General features: G+C 37.7%; 3 protein-coding genes across 3 annotated transcripts; 2 read left to right on the plus strand and 1 right to left on the minus strand.

The window, feature by feature from the left end:
* The first annotated feature begins 6197 nt into the window (after positions 1 to 6197).
* LOC115956740 lies at positions 6198 to 7712 on the plus strand. The gene is made up of 2 exons (XM_031075039.1): positions 6198 to 6683; positions 6783 to 7712. Exons 1-2 carry the CDS (start codon positions 6198 to 6200, stop codon positions 7710 to 7712), a joined length of 1416 nt encoding a protein of 471 aa, XP_030930899.1.
* Positions 7713 to 8409: 697 nt separating this feature from the next.
* Positions 8410 to 10776, plus strand: LOC115956741. The gene is made up of 3 exons (XM_031075040.1): positions 8410 to 8690; positions 8904 to 9011; positions 9468 to 10776. Exons 1-3 carry the CDS (start codon positions 8410 to 8412, stop codon positions 10774 to 10776), a joined length of 1698 nt encoding a protein of 565 aa, XP_030930900.1.
* Positions 10777 to 19980: 9204 nt separating this feature from the next.
* Positions 19981 to 20523, minus strand: LOC115955473 (dirigent protein 22-like). The gene has a single exon (XM_031073597.1). The coding sequence runs from the start codon at positions 20521 to 20523 to the stop codon at positions 19981 to 19983; it is 543 nt and encodes a 180-aa protein (XP_030929457.1).
* Between the last annotated feature and the right edge of the window lie 807 nt (positions 20524 to 21330).

Here is a 21330-nt window from a genome sequence, read left to right on the forward strand (position 1 = left end):
ATAACTTATTATCAATACTATGACTCTAACGTCAAGGAGAGCAATATATGTCTATATATATAGAATTTGGTGTCAACAAAAATCAGAGTAATGCTAGGAATAAAATTTAAAAAAAAAATGTCGCAACAATTTCACTCATGGACCCACCCGAATCTCATAAAAACAATCTTGACTCTACAAACATAATATTCTTAAACACGAAAAAAAAAAGATAATAACATTATAAAAATTAGCCCAAATTAGAATTATAGTAAAAATAACCTAAACAAATAACAACAAATGAAAAAGATATTCAACCAAAAACTCATTCAAAAAAAAAAAAAAAAAAAATCTTAACCATTCAAATTCAAAACTCGTTCAACCAAGTGTGCGTTTGGGTTATGATTAAAAATTAAAATTATTTAACTATTTAGCTTATTTTTGCTTCTATTCATGGGCTCAACTACACTTTTTGGCACTATTCATGGGCCCTACTGTACTATTTCAACTAACTTTTACCTTTATCTACACCACTTTTAATAATAATTTTTTAGTTTAAATAAAATAAGCGGTATCCAAACACATCCCAATTGCATAAAAATAATCTATAATTTTATTTTTCCTTAAAAACAGTATCAACAGAGACATTGTGGTTGTAAGTTCTCCTCAACAATGCCAATAGCTCTGCTCTTCTTGTTGCAGTATCTCTGCTCTCCTCAATGACTCAGCTCATAGTCATAGCTAATCCCTTCTATCATTATTTCAGACTCTTTCTCACTTGATTACTCTCTTCTCAATATTCTTCGTTCTCATTTTATATATCATTAGTACATACATTTTTGTCATTTCATTTTGTTAGTAGAAGGAAATTGTATAAAACTGCTTTGCGTGTTTTCATTTTTTTTCTTTTTATTGATAGGACAAAGTTTGGCTACAAACTTTAGTTATAGCCTAAGGCTACAAGTTCACTCAATAAAATTAATATTACTACATATTTTGAAAATCTAATTGTTGAATTGCATGTTCTTTATGCTCTTAAAACACGTCAAATTTTGTGCCAATCAGATGTTATTTATTATATGATCCATAAACTTAATTTTTAAGCATAATTTTATATTACAAAAACTTACAATTTAAACAATTGATTGATTACATAGTTATTGATGTTTTATTTTCTAAAAATTTTCCAAGCGAGTAGGATATAAGAAGAAAATGTAATCCAATGATGGATTTCACAAAATTCACATCCAATAAATATATATTGAGTGAAGTTGTAGCCTTAGACTATAACCAAGTTTGTAGCCAAACTTTATCCTTATCGATATATTCAAGTTCTTTTTTATTTATTACATTTTTATATATTTTAAATTTCATAATAATTAAGATAGAAAAAATTCCTAAAACCTCAGCTAAGCCTCCATTAACTTTCTAGCATTGGAGGAAACCGGCAATACCAATGTTAGGGTCATGTATTTTGGTATTGTCAACCACGCCAAATTATGTGTCTTTTATTGAGTTTTGATGTGTCTTAAAGTTGTAATTGAAGACCAAGTTAAAAACACAAAGTTTGCTCAAGAAAAACACATTTTCAGCACATTTTCAGCATGTACCTTGATAGCAGCTCAATAGCAACTCAATACCTCTCAATAGAAGCTACAAACTAACTGCTTCCTCGACACAAGCTTGACACAAGCTCGATCTATTAAGTTTTGCGGATCAGCAAAAATCAGCAACGTGAAAAAATCCATGACTTATTCATTTGAAACTTGAATTGAGATATGTTTGGACTGGTATTTAAAGGACATTATAAGTTATCTATTAGAAGGATTTTTAGAGAGAGAAACACTTTGTTTATGCGGCTAGGATTTTGTAACCAAGTTTTCTCTATTTCACCAAACCAAAGAGTTTCAAAGTAGATCTGAAGATTCCCTTAGTAAAGAAGTTGAAGTCATAGCAACCACCACAAACTTGCTACTGTGAAGAAAACCTTCAAGGAGTTCTTGAAGTTAGTTGGAGGTTCCAATTGTGATTGTGGGTAGAGCGTTCATATATTAAAGAGTTCAAAGGTTCTAAAGCGGTAGAAAGTTTCTGCAATAAATTCATCTACTAGGATTGTAGAGTCTAGGGACAAAGTTTTTGTATTGGATTTGAAACTTCTCTTTATTATAATGGATTGTTTTCGGGGAAGGTTTCCCCCCAGGTTTTTACTGTGAAACTAGTTTGTTTTATTGGTTTTCCTAAGTCATCATATCTTGTCTTATTTACTATTCCACTGTGCATGTTTTTGACTTGAAATTAATGTTTGTTTATTTGAACAAGGTTTATTCATAATAGATCTAATTAACAACTTGGGTTTAGAACTTGTTAATTCTATCAAACGGGGTCTAAATTTCCCAACAAGCGGTATCAAAGCGGGTGCACTTTGATTGGATTACTTTCTTGAGTGTAATCCTTGACCCCCGTTGTCATGGATTGTGGACAATCTCTTTTCATTCCTCCTTTGTTTGATGGTACTAACTATGTGTACTGGAATGTTTGTATGAAAGCTTTTTTGCAGGTTGTTGAAGTTGGTTGGAAGAAAATATTATCCACTAAAATTGCTAAGGAAGCATGGACCATTCTTGAGACCACCTATGAAGGTACTAAGGCAGTAAATACTATTAAGCTTCAAAGACTCACTAGTAGTTTTGAAGAAATAAAGGTGGAGGAGGATTAGACCTTTGATGAGTTCTATGCTAAACTTAGGGATGTTGTGAAATCTACCCTCAATCTTGGAGAATCCATAGCAAAACCCAAATTTGTTAGGAAAATCCTTAGGTCCCCACCTGAAAAAATAAAGGACATTGATATAATTCCTTTGATTGAGCTTGTAGGGAACCTTTAAACCTATGAGATAGGATTAGGTAAAATAGGAAAATGTTGAAAGAGTAGGAGTAGGACTGTTAAGGGTATAGAGGAAGAGAGTGATGACTTTGAAGATGAAGATGAAGATGAAGATAAAGATGTGGATGAGGATGAGCATGAAGATGAGGACTTAACTTTCACAGCTAAGAAGATTAGAAAGCTTCTCCAATATAGGAAAAAGGATAAGAACAAAGCTCTTAGGAAATATGAATCCTTTAGGAAGGGTAAGAGTAAGAAACCCCTCATCCAATGCCATGAGTGTAAAGGTTATAAGGATAGAGTGCCCAAACTACTTTATGAAGGAAAAGACCAAGAAATCAAAAGGTAAAGTGTTGGTTGCCACCTAGAGTGATATTGAGAGTGAACTTTCTAATGAGTATGAGAATGAATGTGGTAATTACATGGCTTTTGTTGCCACAATCGATAAGTTGATTGTGGAGAATGCTAGTGATAGTGAGGATTCTTCTGATGATGAAGTACCTGAGAAGTTGACCCTTCAAGAAGCCTATGATAAGCTATGCACTAAATATATAAAATCTAAAAAGACTTCCCATCTCTATAGAAAAGAGCTTAATGAGGTGAAAACTGAAAAAGCTAACTATTAGTCAAACTAGGTGTGACTACAAGGTTAGTTGAGACCCTTGTTGTGGAGAACACCTCATTAGATGAGAAGTTCAAGAATCTTGAGGTTAAGCTTAGTCAAGCTAGAACTCAAATAGAGAGGATCTCTAGTGCAAAGCTTGATGAGGTTTTGAGTGCTCAAAAGCCTGGTTTTGAGTGCTCAAAAGCCTAGTTTTGATAAGACTGGCTTAGGATATGTTGATTCCTCCAGCCCCTCTTCTTTCATAACTTTTGGATCAAAGACTGTTTTTGTGCCTTAATTTGAGAAGATTGATAAAGGTAAGAAATCCATTACTGTTATGTCTAATTCTAAAACCTTTGTTAGACCTTATTCTTGGAAATCTATTAGTTCTAAAACTACCCATGTTTGTCACCATTATAGTATTTATGGACACACTCGTCCTAATTGTTTCAAGTTGTATCCTCATAAGCAGGTGTTAAAAAGGTCTCAGGTTTCTTCTCAAGGTTCTACACCTTTGCTTGGAGTGTTATTAGAAATTTTGAGCTTTTCAAGTTAGTTTAAGGGGAATTCTATTTCCTCTCTGTCCTTCGGCAGACATGCTAGGACCTATGCCTTTTCAACTTCATAGCTCATGACTAAAGCTGTGTACGTGAGGAAGGATTCCAAAACTTAATTGTCTTTTTTTTTTTTTTTTTTTTTTTTTTTTTTGTCCTCTACTTTAATTCTTCCCATCTTAAGTAGGTCATTTTTTTTATTCCTTCTTGTGTTTCATGCATTGCATTTTTTTATTAGCATTTTTTGTGTTTTTATTTTTGGTCAAAATTCAAAAATCCAAAAACATTGAAAAATCTCAAAAAATACAAAAATATTTTTTTGTTTTTTTTTTTTCTTAAGGTGTGTTACATGGACATTAATATCTCTCTCTTGAATTGAAACATGGTTGACATTGTGGAGAAACTTGGAAAGTGTGTATGTAGCATAACTAGTGCATGACTACTTTGAGATGATTACAAATGACGGTATCAATTTATAAAAGTAATGTATGCACTGTTTTTTCTACTTTAGCTCATGCACACTTGTTACTCTTTATCAAACTTGATGTGCATGAAATATATACAATATTATTATGGTAATTTGTGACTGGTTATAATATATCTTTGTTTTATAAGGGCTTTGCATGCTTACAAGAATTATTGTAAGATAAGAAAAACGAAGAAGAAGTAGAGCAAGTGAAGTGTAATTGACTATGCTGAAACTACGAGGTGGGCCAACTGATTCAAGAAGGCAAATTGTAGAGAATTGTAATTTGCAAGCTTGGAGACATGTGAAGGAAAGAAAAATAAAAATAAAAAGAGTTGGATTAATGCTAAGCTGACGTGATGAAGAAATAGAAGTTTAATTATGTGGAGTCTACAAGTGGGCTTGTGGTCTTTATGCATAGTTGTTAATTGGGCCTCTTTCTTACTTAAAGGAATTGCACGTTAGAATATATAGTAGAGGTATTTCTGGGCCATTCGGGTTTATACCTTGTTAAACTCCTCAAGTCAGCGTGTGGTCCAAGCATTAAAAGTTCTAGTTCCACTTGTATTAGGATGAGGCATAGTATCAGGAGATGTAAGTAAGTATATAAATAGAGAGCTGAGGGTTGAATGTATAGAGAGCTGTGACTACCTCTTCCATGACAATTAGTTTTAATTATTTTTCTAGTTTAATGTTTAGTATTTTATTTTTGTGTTTTCTTTCAATTACTATGAGTAGTTAAATTTATAATTAAGGTTGAGGATGAAACCTTATTAAGGATTATCAGTAATATTTATGTGATTTGATTTTTCCCACAATAGTTGTTCTTTAATGATTTAAATTGTTCTTGCTTCATATCAATCGACTAAGATGAGATTCTAGATATGAGTTCAATCATGTTTTTCTCATGATTTAGGATTTGTCTTAATTAATTGAATGCTTGGTTTTTTTATTTCTTGATTTTAAAATTGGATATTGATGGTGTCTAAAAATAAACCAACTCCATATTTGTCCATAGTGGTCGTCCAGAGAAGGAATGACAGGAAACGAGCAACTCGTCCTTCGTCCATAGAGGTCTCTGGACGAGTTCGTCACGTCCATTCTACCGCCTTGGGACGACCTTCCATCCATCATTGCTTAGGACGAGGTCAAGAATAGTTGTAGAATAAAGGAACATAAAAGATAACCGCCATGACAGTTATGAAGGTGTACTCTAAACTTTCCGGACTCCGTAAAGGTAGGGGAAGTTATTCAATGGATAACCGTTTCCTTAACCTATAAAAGCACGAATCTCCGACAATTAAAGGTAAGTGTTTTTCAGACACAATCCCCATAAGTTTGGAATTCTTTGTTTCGGAAGAAAAGACTAACTTTACCATAAGAGGATTTGTGACCGGTCAACCCTGGTCTCCTCTGATCTTTCGTTTCTTCTTTTTCAGGCCCTCAACATTATTACAATCCGTGCTATTCAGCCTACTGATTTCCCAAATATTATCAGTTGGCACCGTCTGTGGGAAAGAAGATTTGTTAGACTTCGAGTTTTACAATTCCTTTCTCAGGAAAAAAGGCTGCAATGGTTCGGACTAGATAGAGGGCTACCAGCCCAGGCCATCAAGAAAGCAAGGACGCTTCTAGCCATCCCCATCGCGATCGTCAATCTGCACCTGCCATGCAACCATCCTCTGTTCATGTGCAATCCATGGCAGCCGCTATGGCAGAGTTAACTTGCCAGAACCAAGAACTAACAAGGGAGATTCATCTTAGGAGGCAACGGTATGAAGCATATAGGGAAGAACAAGACCAGAACCAGGGAGATGAAAAAAGTGATGTGCCTGAAAGTCAATCAAGGGGCATCACATCAAGAAGGGTGCCACACTTAGAGAGAGAGATTGACCAGATGAGGAAGGTTATAGATGAGATGAGGGAAAACATGAGAAGAACGAATCTTGTAGAGGATCTAGTTCACCGTACAGATTCCCCTTTCACATCTTCCATCAATGGTCATCCCTTGCCTCCAAAATTTAAGATGCCTTCTTTGGATTCATACGATGGAGCGCGTGACCCGTTTGATCACATTGCCACTTTTAAGACTACAATGCACCTTCAGGGGGTCCCCGACGAAATTATGTGTAGAGCCTTCCCTACCACCCTCAAAGGTTTGGCACGAGTATGGTTCAGTAAAATACCCTCGAATTCAGTAAGTTCTTTTGAAGAGTTAAGTAAGTTGTTTGTTAATAACTTCATTGGGGGACAGAGACACAAGCGTTCTTTGTCCAGCTTGTTGACCATAGAATAGGGGGAGAATGAAAGCCTGCGGTCCTTTATCACTTGTTTCAACAGGGAAGCCTTGACGGTGGATGAGGTGGATGATAATTTATTATTGGTGGCCTTTCATAACGAGGTTAATTCTGATTTATTCATCAACAAGCTTTATGAGAAGGAGCCCCAATCCATTGCTGAACTCGTCCATTCAGCCCAGAACTTTATGAATGCAGAAGACGCGATCATAGCCAAGAAGAGGAAGAGGGCTAAAAGAATGGATGCAAATCCCACATGCCACTCCGAGCAAGTCCCTCAACCAAAAAAGGGACAGACAGAAGATAAAAAGGACCGAGATGGTAAGAGGGCTGGGCCTTCAGTACAGAGTCAACAATACACACCACTTGAACAGGTCCTTATGCAAATCAAGGGCGATCCTTCCTTGAAATGGCCAGAAAAAATGAAGGGAGATCCCAATAAGCGCAATAGGAACAAGTATTGCCACTTCCATAGAGACCATGGGAACGACACGGATGAATGTTACGATTTAAAACAGCAGATTGAAAATCTTATAAGACAAGGAAAGTTGAGAAATTTCCTTGGACGAGAGCATAAGGATGAGAAGTTGAAAGGGAAGGTAGAAGAGACGTCGCGTCCCCCGCTTGGAGAGATTAAAGTTATTATAGGAGGAAGCTCAGTCGGTCAGTCGTCCAAGTCTAAGAAGACGTATCTGAAAGTAGAGCAGAATGTTCAACTCTCTGGACGATCTCTAAGGACGACGACCACGGATGAGCAAGCAATCACATTCACGGACGCGGACGCTGAAAGAGTTCACCACCCCCATGATGATGCCATTGTTATTACTTTGCTAATTGTCAATTATACAACAAGAAGGGCGATGGTGGACAACGGAAGTTTAGCAGATATTTTGTATTACCCTGCCTTTCAACAGATGAGGCTCGGATGAGACCAACTTCGTCCAATAAATTCACCCTTGGTAGGATTTGGTGGAATGAAGGTGCAACCTATAGGCACTATCACACTACCTGTTGTGGTGGGAGCATACCCATAACAGGTAAGCAAGGACATGAATTTCTTGGTGGTAGATTGCTCATCCTCCTTTAATGCCATAATTGGAAGACTAACTTTAAATAGTTGGAAAGCAGTTACGTCTACTTACCATCTATCAGTTAAATTTCCAACGGAGCATGGAGTAGGACAAGTTCAGGGAGATCAACTGGCAGCAAGAGAGTGCTACTTGGCCATGTTGGCTATAGACGAGCAAGTTCAAACGATGAATATTGAAGAAAAGAGAATGATGGCTGAGCCCATTGAAGTGTTGAAAGATATTTCTTTAGACGAGAAAAACCCTGAGAGGTCCACCAGGGTCGGAGCAGATTTAGAAGAGAGGATCAAGAAGGACCTCATCTGTTTCTTAAGGAAAATTATTGATGTATTTGCTTGGAGTCATGAGGACATGCCGGGTATAGACCCTGGTGTCATTACCAACTGTTTGAATATGTATCCTTCCTCTAAGCCAGTACGACAGAAGAAAAGGGTATTTGCTCCTCAGAGACAATGCTATTAAAGTAGAAGTGCAGAAGTTGACCATAGCAAAGTTCATTCAAGAAGTTTATTATCCAAACTGGCTGGCCATTGTAGTAATGGTCAAAAAGGCAAATGGTAAGTGGAGAATGTGTGTAGACTTTACCGATTTGAATAAGGCTTGCCCTAAGGATAGCTACCCATTGCCTCGCATTGACCAGTTGGTAGATTCCACTGCAGGACACAAGCTGCTTAGCTTTATGGATGCTTTCTCTGGATACAATCAGATAAGGATGAACGACACAGATCAAGAGAAGACATCCTTTGTCACAAGCCAAGGCTTATTCTGCTATAAGGTGATGCCCTTCGGTTTAAAGAACACTGGGGCAACTTATCAGAGGTTGGTTAACCACATGTTTCGTCCACAAATTGGGTGAAATGTAGAAGTATATGTAGATGACATGCTAGTGAAGAGTCAGGACGAGGGAAAGCATTTGGACGACCTGTAGGAAACGTTTGACACACTTAGGCAGTATAACATAAGGTTGAACCCCAGCAAGTGTGCTTTCGGAGTGTCATCCGGAAAATTCCTGGGGTTCATGGTGTCACATAGAGGGATTGAAGCAAATCTAGACAAGATCCAAGCAATACTGAACATGGAACCTCCACAGAATGTCAAAGAAGTCCAGTCTCTTATCAGACGAGTTGCTGCCCTCAACAGGTTTGTCTCTAAAGCTACTGATAAATGTTTGCCATTTTTTAAGGTACTTAAAAAAGCATTTGAGTGGACAGAAGAGTGTCAAAAAGCCTTCCAAGACTTGAAAATCTACCTCACTACGACTCCTTTACTAAGTCCATCTGTGCTGGGAGAGGAGTTGTATTTGTACTTAGCAGTTACTTCGTATGCCGTTAGTTCAACATTGATAAGGGAGGAAGGAAAAGTGCAAAAGCCTGTGTACTATACAAGCAGAGCGCTAAAGGGAGCGGAAGGACAATATCCGCTAATAGAGAAACTGGCTTTTGCATTGATAACGGCTTCCAGGAAGCTAAGGCATTACTTCCAAGCTCATGTGATCAATGTCATGACCGATCATCCGCTCAAGAAAGCAATGAACAAGCTAGAAGCTGTAGGATGACTGATCCAATGGGCTGTCGAGCTTAGTGAATTTGATATCAGATATCAACCAAGGCATGCAATAAAAGCTCAAGCCCTTGCAGATTTCATTGCAGAGTTCACTCTGAGTTATGAAGACTTAAGCGAAGTGGAGAATAGAAAGAAATGGATCATCCATGTGGATGGATCATCTACACAACATGCAGGAGGAATAGGAGTTGTTTCATTATCCTCGGAAGGAGATAAATTGATGCACAAGATTCGTCTGCAGTATCAAACAACCAACAATGAAGCTGAGTATGAAGCCCTTATTAAAGGGTTGGAATTGGCCAAATCTGTAGAAGCAGAATCAATACTCGTCTTGGGAGACTCTCAATTAGTCATAGGCCAAGTAAATGAGACATGTGAAGCCAAAGAAGAACGAATGAAGAAGTACCTTAATAAGGTGGTATGCCTTGTAAAGAAGTTTAAGGAAGTTGATTTCTTTCAGATCCCTAGAGAAGAAAACATGGAAGCAGATGCTTTAGCAAAAGAAGCCTTCGCAAGTGAAGTAGTGGACGAGTTTAATGAAATTCAATACCTGCTCGGCATAGACTTTCCAGAGGTGCATCAAACAGAGGGAGAAGAAAATTGGATGACTCCAATAATATCATACTTGAAAGACGGAACGCTTCCAGAAGGAAAAGACGAGGCTAGGAAGCTCAGAGTCAGATCAGTGAGATACGTCCTCATGAACGAGGCGCTGTACAAAAGGGGTTTTTCACAACCTTATCTAAGGTGTTTAGCTCCAGACAAGGCCAACTATGTATTGAGGGAGGTTCATGAGGGAGCATGTGGCAACCATTTAGGAGCCAGGTCATTTGTCCACAAAGTCGTCCGTGCAGGCTACTATTGGCCAAACATGCAAGCTTATGTCAAGGTCTGTGATCAATGCCAACGATTTAGTAATGTCTCCAGACAACCATCAGAATATCTCACCCCGATTATGACCCCATGGCCTTTTACACAATGGGGGCTAAATATCTTGGGTCCCTTCCCACTTGGGATGAGGCAGATGAAATTTTTGGTGGTGAGTATTGATTATTTCACCAAATGGGTAGAGGCAGAACCCTTAGCAAGTATCACGCAACAAAATGTCAAGAGTTTTGTTTGGAAGAACATTGTATGCAGGTTTGGGGTGCCCAGAGTCCTAGTGTCTGACAATGGACGAAAATTTGACAATGCACTTTTCAGGGACTTTTGTGAACATTTCGGAATTCAAAATCATTATTCCTCACCCGCCCATCCTCAAGCAAACGGTCAGGCTGAAGTTGCAAACCGATCATTGTTGAAAATCATCAAGACTCGGCTTGAGAGGGCAAAGGGAGTATAGCCAGATGAACTACCAGGTGTTTTATGGGCATAAAAAATGACGGTGAGAACCCCTACGAGGGAAACTCCTTTCAAACTGGCCTATGGAAGCAAAGCGGTCATACCTACAGAAGTGCACATGGCCAACCACAGGGTGACGATGTATCAGAATAAGGATAATGATGAGTAACTCCGTTTAAATCTCAATCTAATAGATGAGGTAAGGGCAGACGCAGAACATCGGGTAGCAAGGTATAAAAACCTAATGGCTAAACGGTATGATGCGATGGTGAAGCCGAGGCGATTCAACATAGGAGACCTCGTCCTGAAAAAGGTTTCCTTGGCAACCAAGAACCCGGCCCATGGGAAACTGCGGCCTAATTGGGGAGGACCTTATAGAGTTATCAACTATAAAAGGCAAGGATCCTACTACTTGGAGGCCCTGGACGGGTGAAAATCGGAACATCCTTGGAATGCTGAGCACCTGAGGAGGTACTATCAGTAGAAGCGCTACTCTGGACGAGTGTTACTATGGACGAGCTTGGAGCTTGTTTGTCTACTTATATTCTACTTATGTTTAATAATGCAGCTACTTTATTATTTGTGTTGTGATTATGAACAAAGTTATGGATATGTTTGTATTTATAAAACTCTCTGTGAAGGCATTTGCTTCTAAGATATGCCTCGTTTGTGAACAATATTTGTGACATGTACATAATGTTGTGTGAATCTTAGTTTCTATGCTATTTTTCGTACAAATTAGTTCACAAGACGGCTGAACAGCCCATGACGAGAAAATTCTTTGGACGCGGAGATGTAACGTCAATAAGCTTTCCTAAGGGCAAAGCAAGGCATGCTCGTCCAAGTAATGGACGAAGGAAAGGGCAAAGCAAAGGCATGCTCATCCAAGTAATGGACAAAGTGAAACCTTAACTTCCCCGAGCAAAACAACAAGTTCAGAGAATGTTCATCCATATAACGGATGGGATAAAGCATAATGCACTTCCAACACATGGATGAGAAAATGCATAAGCAACTGTTTAATTTATATTGATTAAGATGCATACTAAAGCAATCCAATTTATAAACGAGTGCAAAGTTGTCTCATATTCATTAAAGGTGAAAACTAGCTAAGTTTAAGGACGAGTAATGTTGGTAATCACCATTTCATCAAGACGAGTTATACTTGTGGAATTCAAATACTTTTTAAGAAGGAATTACTTCTATGGATGAGTAAAAATTTGAAACAAGATAACATCACAAATAACTTTCATCCATACCATAATAGAAAAGAAAGTCAAGCAATTGTTTAAGGGCAGACAACCAATGTCCAAACACCCTTGAAAAGTAAAGCCAATTGCTGATGGCTTGTCCTAAAACTATGGACGAGCTTAGTGTACTTGAATTATAGTGACAGGTCCCAAGACCAAGGACCAAACAAAACTTAAGAAAAATACATATAAGAATATAAAGATGATCAAAATATTAAAAGCTCGTCTTCAGGCAGAAGGGGCGTCAGTGTTTTGGTCGTCCTGGTGTGGCTGAGTTGTAGCATCGTCCTTTATATTGATGTCTTCTGAACTCATATGGAGGAGGGAGCTTGTAGGAGCACCACTAAGATTGAGCTTGATAGAACTGAAGTCAATGTTAGGGAAGTTCTCCACGGCGTCCATCCTGAAGTTCTCAAACCCAGCTGCATAGTTGGTATCCAGTAAGTCTGTAAATTGCTTGGATACCTTAAACTCCGTAACTGCACCTTCCTTGGCTTTCTTAAGAAGAGCACTCAGCTCGTCATTCTTCTTCTGTAAGTGGTCAAGATGAGTGTCCTTCTCCACAACATCAGTCTTCAGCTCTTCAATTTGGTTTTGTAGCTCCTTTGCCTCTTCATTGGCCTTAACAGCTATCTCAGCCCACCATTTACTCTCGTCTTTCACCTCCTTGATCCTTTTCTCCAGCAAGAGCCTCGTCTTATCCAAATCAGTTGCTTGCCTGGACGAGGAGATGAACTTGGACATTGCCTAAGTCAAAGTTTTGTTAGAGCAAAAATACGTTTACCTTGCTAACAAGATGAGACAAAAAAAAAGGGGAAAAAGAAAAAGCTTGCATACCTTGAAAAGGTCATGAATGCCCGAATGCTTAAAGTCCTTCAAAGACATGTTGTAGCAAGCTGTCACGTCCGCATCTATCACAACCATCCCAAACCTTTCCCAAGCTAGATCCTCATTCCCAATAAGGTTTCGAGGTACCTGGTGGGAAGGCTGAGACGAGGAAGGCGCCTTGATTGTGGACGGGGTCTGCATAGGAGGATCCTTGAATTCTGGATCATCAAGTATCTGAACGTCCTCAGGCTCATGAATTGGGACAGACGGACTGGAATGGATGGTCTTAGGCTTAGACGACTTATTCTTAGCTTTTTTCTCCCTGCGCCTGCTAGGGAGGTTCCCCAAATCAACTCCTAAGGACAAACTCTTTCTTTTGTCACCTGCTACTGGATGAGGTTGGGACGGTACCTCTTGCCCAGCTGCCTCGTTCACAACTTCTTTGCCTTTGTTCTCCTTCATTGTAGCTATTCCTGAAAAGAAAGATTTAAAAAAAAAATAAATAAATAAATAAGAGGGGAAGAAGAGAAAGGGAAGGACGACAAGAAAGTTTACGTCTACGGACGGTGAGGTCATGTGCAAGGGCTTTAGCGGATGGTTTAGGACCTAAACCCCAGATGGCAAGACGTTGAAGACTTACCAAAGAATGAAAAGCCCTGTCAGTGTATAGAGAAGCCTTTTGAATTCGCTCGATGTAAAACTTGCTTAAATGAGGTCGTCTAGCACCTAAAAAAAAAAAAAAAGAGAATGAACATTATTAGGTAACTACCTACAAGAATAAATACAAATAAATAACAAAGTCACAGCTATCTGCATAGCTTCAAGACGAAGGTTCCTTAACTCTCCTATGTAGGGAGGAAATGGGTCTTGAGAAACCTCGAGGGGGCGTCCAGCCTAGAAACCTAAGATGAAGAAGAACTTTGTCTTCCAGTTCCTATTCGAGGTAACTATGGACTTAATCAACCTATAATCCTTCCCTCTAGCTGTGAATTGATAGAAGCCAAGGGATTGATTAATTTTGGAGGGCTTATAACAGTAGAGGAACTCGTCCACGGTAAGAGGACGGTTCCCTTCAAACACCTCCCTCCACAAAACTTGCATAGAGACGATTAACCTCCATGCATTGGGATTGAGTTGACAAACACCTAAACCTAATTTGGTAAGTAACTCTCTAGCAAAAGCATTTAAAGGTAACCTGAGTCCACCTAAAAGATAGGCTTCATAGATACCTATCCTAAAATGTGGCTGACAGCACCACTCCCCACAAATTGCTAATCTAGGTTTAAGGTCGTCTGGGATTTGATACCACTTCTTAAGTAAATCTAATCTCCTATCATTCGTCTTGGAATCTATTCCTATAGCACAGCTGTACACTACCTCAACCTCGTCCTGAACTGTGGACGAGGTTGAAGAGAGCTCTAACAGGCCTTGGAGGACTGAACCCACATATGTGGCAAAATACGGGGATGACTTGTGGCTAGGGGTGAAAGGCCAACAAAGATCGGATATAGTTGGTTTTCCGCGAAATCTATTTCAGTAGAGCGTATGTTGTCGATGGCCCGAGGTAGAGCACTCAATGGGCTAGGGTGGCCCCATTTCGCCTTACCAACCCCAGGGAAACTCCGAATACAGGTCTAGATCGTTTGTACAAACAGACTTTTAGGGTGCTAAGATCCAAAGTCGAGAGGGAAACAGCCCAGATCGTACGTTAAGGTCCCTAAGCAATCACTTAGTGGGAGCACTCGTACCAGCCTAGGATTCAGACTCAATCCTCGTCCTAAGTCCTTCCTGGAGAAACTCTAAAGGAACCCTAGGAACACCGGACGTGTACTCGTCCGTGGTGTTTCCTCCACTACTACTATTGTTATCACTACTATCACTAGAGCCACTAATACTACTAGAGTCATGATATTCATCTATGGCTTTGTCCACACTATTACTAGACGAGGAAAGAACGGTCTCAGACATTTTTTAAGAAAACTTAAAATCTGAGGACGAGAATTAAAAAAGTACCTGAATCTAGACAAGGAAACTAAGGATGAGAGAACACTTCTAGACGAGGCACTAAGATGAGGAAGCTCAAGGAAGGAAATTTCAGAAATGTGAAGGGTACTGGAGGAATTCTACTATTTATAGGCCGTAAGCTTAGGTATCTGAAACGACGCAACCAACCAAAAGGTGACAGGTGGCATACTCCTCGAAAAAATAACTAGACACGACTGTTTACCAATGAGATTGTGACACATGGCATGCCTAGTGTTGGCATTAAATATATATTATGAGAATAGCATTAAACTTATCCTAGAGACGACCCATGGACAAGGGGGCAACTGATAGTGTCTAAAAATAAACCAACTCCATATTCGTCCATAGTGGTTGTCCAGAGAAGGAATGACAAGAAACGAGCAACTCGTCCTTCGTCCATAGAGGTCTCTGGACGAGTTCGTCACGTCCATTCTACCACCTTGGGACGACCTTCCGTCCATCATTGCTTGGGACGAGGTCAACAACAGTTGTAGAATAAAGGAACATAAAAGATAACCGCCATGGCAGTTATGAAGGTGTACTCTAAACTTTCCAGACTCCGTAAAGGTAGGGGAAGTTATTCAATGGATAACCGTTTCCTGAACCTATAAAAGCACAAATCTCCGACAATCAAAGGTAAGTGTTTTCCAGACACAATCCCCATAAGTTTGGAATTCTTTGTTTCGGAATAAAAGATTAACTTTACCATTAGAGGATTTGTGACCGGTCAACCCCGGTCTCCTCTAATCTTTCGTTTCTTCTTTTTCAAGCCCTTAACATCATTACAATCCGTGCTATTCAGCCTACTAATTTCCAAATATTATCAGATATCTCTTGTGATTTGTTTAGCTACACAATTGATAATTTGATTTTATACCTAGAAAGCAAAGAAGAGCATGCTTTAGATATTTAAATAGAAGTTTTAATGATACTATTTTCCATGATAGCAAGATTGATTCCTAGATTATCATGCAGTGGTTGGGAAAAATTAATGATCATAAATATATGCTGATATGACTTACATGGCGGATTCCAAAACCTTAATTCCTTTCTCTAGATTGTTTACATCTCTTTACTGCTTTATATTATATCTTTGCGTAGTTTAATTATTTGTTTAGTTTATTTAATTGCAAACAACCAATTTTTATTAAACTAGATTAGGATTAATTTGGTTAAGGTTTAATTAATTTTCTTACGTTCATTCAAGTCCCTGTGGCTTCGACCTCGTTCTTGTCAAACTATACTTCGGTACGGTTCGTACACTTGCGAATACTTTAAAATTTCACAACAAAACTCTCTTGTAGGTTAATTTTATGGAATAAATATTCATTGAGAACCTTGAGTTTTTAAGTCAAGCATTGATATGACTCTTGAAAAAATTTTGCGTTTTTCACACATGTTGAAAAGATAGTGGAAAGGCCTACATCAGATTTAGTGTGACGCTATATGATATGTTATTCATAGAGAGGGCTGCCTATTTCAATAGTGTGGAAGACGCGACTCATGGATGTTTAAATGCTTATTGGAGAGATAGGGTGGAAAAAGAAATTTTATTTTTTTATTTTTTGGAGAGAAATAGTGGATAAACATCATATGCAAATGCAAAGAAAACCTCTATGAAAAAAGAAAAAGAAAAAAGAATATATATGCATAGAGAGAAAAAGTGAAAAACAAAATGGATTCAAGTTCAAAACTCTTTGATTGACTTGAAAACCTTGAAATTTTGATAATGCTTATTTTCATAACTTTACTCTACTATTGAGGCTAATGTGAGTTTACAAGACACTTGATCACATGAAAACACCTTGCATGCTTGAATTTTTATTTCAATGAGAGCTATATTGTATAGTCTTAGGTAATCATGCTTGGAAGTGCTTATATGCATTGGTACATGGGTTACATAGTGTCAAACTTTGCATAAAATGAAAGAGAGAATATTGATATCTATGTACATTCTCAATTTTTTTCTGCTCAAAATGTTTTTCTCCAACAATTGTTCTATATACAATCTAGGGGGAGTTTTAATTGTTTGCATTCCATACGGGTGTCATTCATACTTTGCATATGTTGTCCCCTTGATATCCATAGCATCTTGTTTCATTACATTCATGCTTGTATATGGGTTCTTTGTGCCCCTTTGATTATCTTTATGTTTCCCTGGTGAAGTTTTATAGTTTTTTGTGCCCTCTGTCAATCATAACAAAAAGGGGGAGAAAACGTGATTTTTGGAGATGGAGATTCTACATGTTAAGGGGAGCAGTACTTTTCTTTGAAAGGGGGAGCTGTGTTTTATTTGCTTAGAGGGAGAGCATGATGTACTTTGGGGTTCTATGCCTATTTTTTATTAGTACACATATTCTTGAGCTTTACTTGTTTATTATTTGTCATTGTTTTCCATATGGTGCGTATAACATGTTTGTTAAATGCTTTCAGGAAAGACAAGTATGGAGCCAATCAAAATAGTCAATCCTAGTTAGTGCTATGATTTTTTAAGACTGATTGTTTTTAGATAAGCTAGTTTGTTTAAATATGGGTTCATTCATTGTATTCGGGTTATTATTGTATTGGGCTTACTACTGTACTTGACGTTTTTTAATGGATTGACAAAAGGGGAGATTGTTAGGATCATGTATTTTGGTATTGTTAACCATGCCAAATTATGTGTCTTTAATTGAGTTTTGATGTGTCTTAAAGTTGTAATTGAAGACCAAGTTGAAGACACAAAGTTTGCTCAAGAAAAACTCAAGAAAAACACATTTTTAGTATGTACCTCGATAGTAGCTTGATACCTCTCGATAGAAGCTAGAAACTTACTATCTCCTCGACACAAGCTCGATCTATCGAGTTTCGCAAATCAGCAACGTAAAAAAGCCCATAACTTATTCATTTGAAACCAGAATTGAGATCCGTTTGAACCAGTATTTAAAGGAAATTATTAAGCCATCTATTAGAAGGATTTTTAAAGAGAGAAACACTCCATTTATGTGGCTAGGGTTTTGTAACCAAGTTTTCTCTATTTCACTAAACCAAAGAGTTTCAAAGTATATCTGAAGATTCCATTGGTAAAGAAGTTGAAGTCATAACAACCACCATAGACTTGCTACTGTGAAGAAAACCTTCAAGACGTTCTTAAAGTCAGTTAGAGGTTCCAATTGTGATTGTGGGTGGAGTGTTCATATATTGAAGAGTTCAAAGGTTCTGAAGCGGTAGAAGGTTTCTGTTGTAAGTTCATCTACTAGGATTGTAAAGTCTAGGGACAAAGTTTTTGTATTAGATCTTGTTAGGTTTTAAATGTTTAGAACAATTGGCAAATCATGAACACAAACTTGTCTAGATATAGATCTTAGAGTCTATAGGTATTATTAGACAATGCTCAAGGTGATTCAAGTCAAGATTCAAGAACATACAAGCTGCAAGAAGAAGATTTCATAATCTGTCTAGTTCGATCAATCGAAAGACAAGCTCGATCGATCGAAAGTCATATCTGCAGAATTTTAATTAAGCCCAAACAGCAGTTCAAGCCCATTTAGGATTAGGGTTTCTAATCTACTTCTCCCAATATATAAAGGAAACCCTAAGCACATTTTTATAAGGCTTTTTCAAAGAGAAAAGAGTGTGCCTCTTTTGTATTTAGGGTTTTGTTCCTAAAAAGCTCTCTCATATCTTCTACTGGTGTTTTTACTTGAAGAATCTCAAGATCCGGTACTGTAGAAGTTGTTGCCTTCTCTTGTCATCAAAGGTGTTGATGATCTAAACCTTTAAGGGTGGTCTTTGAGTCACAAACAGGAGAGTTTGTGTTGCTAAACCTTTAAGCAAGATCTCAAAGTTACAAACGGGGGTGTTTGTGTTTTGCAAAGGCCAAAGAAAGAAGGAGTCCATGGATTCGGAGCTTGCACGTGGTCTTGTCAGTAAGTTCTACTGATGGGTAGCAATAAGAAGTTGAGCGTGGGGGCTTGTAAGTCTTATTGTATGAATTTCAATTCTTTCTAGTGGATTTGCTTTTTACCTTAAGGATAGCTAGGTTAAATCCTCCCCAGGTTTTTTACCGGTTTGGTTTTCCTGGGTTATCATATCGTTGTGTTATTTATTTTTCCGCTGCTTTGCATGATATGATTGTTTGATTGTGATAACCTAGATTTGGAATTTGGACTAAGTAACAACTTGACTAATTACCTAGGCTAATCCAATTGTGTTTTAAGGGGTCTAAAAACTAACAGATTTGAAACTTCTCTTTATTATAATAGATTGTTTTTTGGGAAGGTTTCCCCTTAGGTTTTTTACTGTGAAACTAGTTTGTTTCATTGGTTTTTCTAGGTCATCATATCTTGTCTTATTTACTATTCTGTTGTGCATGTTTTTGCCTTGATATTGATGTTTGTTTATTTGAATAAGGTTTATTCATAATATCTAATTAACAACTTGAGTTTAAAACTTGTTAATTCTATCAACCAAGATATAAATTTTCCAGCAACCATTACAGCTTTCTCTGACGTGGAGACAGACTTGGACTGCATGGATTTTCTGCCCTTAGTGGACATTGCTGAACTCATGATCTAGTTAAACTTTTCCATTGTATTCAATATTGAATATTCGTGGGTGGAAATTAGAACTAGAGAAAAAGTTAATGTTGGAGCATATTCTCATTTTTGTTCAAAAAAATTTAGCCTCCGTTTAGGCGGTGACTAAAAAATGTATAGCTTTTCTATACATTGCATGACTAGCTTTTCTATACATTGCATGACTAGCATCTTACAATAGACGGCAATACTTTGATTGGAGAGAAGGATTACTGGGCAGTAGTGAGATTGTTCTTTGGAAGGGTGAATGATTCAGGCATGGGATGATAGTAATACTTTTTTTTTTTCTTCTTTCTTTTTTGAGAAAAAGGATAATAGTAATACTTTATAACTGGAAAAAAGAAAATTCAAAGATGAAATCCAGTACTTTATTTCAATAACACAGGACAGCAATATTATTGCTTTTAAACCATAAACACAAATAGGAGTATATACAGCACATAAACGATTATTATTATGGCAATTCTTATTCAACAGCAGCAACTGGTCCATATCTTATATCTATGACCCCATCAATATTTTCAACTAGTAATGTTGCACCATGACGTTCAACTGGACAACCGAGTTTTGGGTAGCAATGTCTAAGGAATATGTCTTAGAAGTTATATAGCCCCTAGCAAATCGGAATTTCCCAGTCCCGCCCACCACTGCAACCTCTGTAACAGGCGCATTATTATTAATACCTTGTATTTGTATGGTGCTTCCATTGTACTCTTTATTTGTGAACACTATTGATGCCGTAGTAAATGAATCCAACCCATCCAACGCGGCTGTCACGTACAGGCCTTGATATTGCCCAACTTTGGGTGACTTTGGATTTGGGGTTTCGGTGATATTGTCGTCGACGACAAAGATGGTGCCAAATTGGGTGAATGTCCAAGCCTTGCCAGCAATGCCTGCAACTGGGATCACCGTGGCATTGGGGTTGCCGAGGGCTGAGATGTCATGAAGGTAAAAGGATAGCTTGGTTTCTTTAAGGTTCGTAGCTTTAGCTGCATACATGGCTGTGGTTAGGACCAATACCAAGAAAATATTGGTAAGAATTTTTCGTAAAAAGCTTGTTGCCATCATCAACATCTAGGAATAGGTAGTGACTCTGAGTTTGTACTCCTTATATGGGGTTTTGGTCTCTATTTATAATATATAACATGTCTAGAATATACATAAAATATTGTGTCAAAATAATGTCATTTGGTCATATTTAACTAATTTACATGACAGTTGTCAATCTGTAAAGTTTGACAAATAATGTAATTAAAAATTCATAATAATTACCATAAATTAAATTTGCAAGTCTAATGTGGGTAGAATAAATGCTGACACATGTATTCAATTTAAATCAAGTCTCAAAGCATTTGGATTTATTAGTATTAAAATTATAGTGAATTTTCTTTTGGGATTTTAAATCTTTCAGCTACATACTTGAGTTTACCATATAACTAGAATTTTCATGAATTCTATATGAATGATGGGAGATGATCTATGAGTATGACTTTAACGGTATAAAATCTTAAGGAAGCCTAGTTCGCAATATTGAATCTGTCCCATAGTAGTAGAATGTTATCATATTATCTGTTTAAAGAACCAGATTAAAGCAATTTTAAATTCTACTAAACAAAGACCAAACATATCCACAAATAAAAAATAAAAAATCACACTAATAGAACACTAACCTCATGACGAGAACTACATAGAGGTAAACACGAGAGCCCAACCGACATGCACGGCGTACTTGCCTCCTAGGAGGATTCCGGCATGCTCATAATTTAAAATTGATGGCAATTACTGTCAGTAATACAGGGAACATGGCCCTCCAAGAGGAATGAAATTTCACATTGCATGGAATAATAGTAATACATCCACAAAGACCAAACA

The sequence above is a fragment of the Quercus lobata genome, chromosome 8 (genome assembly GCF_001633185.2).
Source record: "Quercus lobata isolate SW786 chromosome 8, ValleyOak3.0 Primary Assembly, whole genome shotgun sequence".
NCBI classification, from domain to species: Eukaryota; Viridiplantae; Streptophyta; class Magnoliopsida; order Fagales; family Fagaceae; genus Quercus; species Quercus lobata.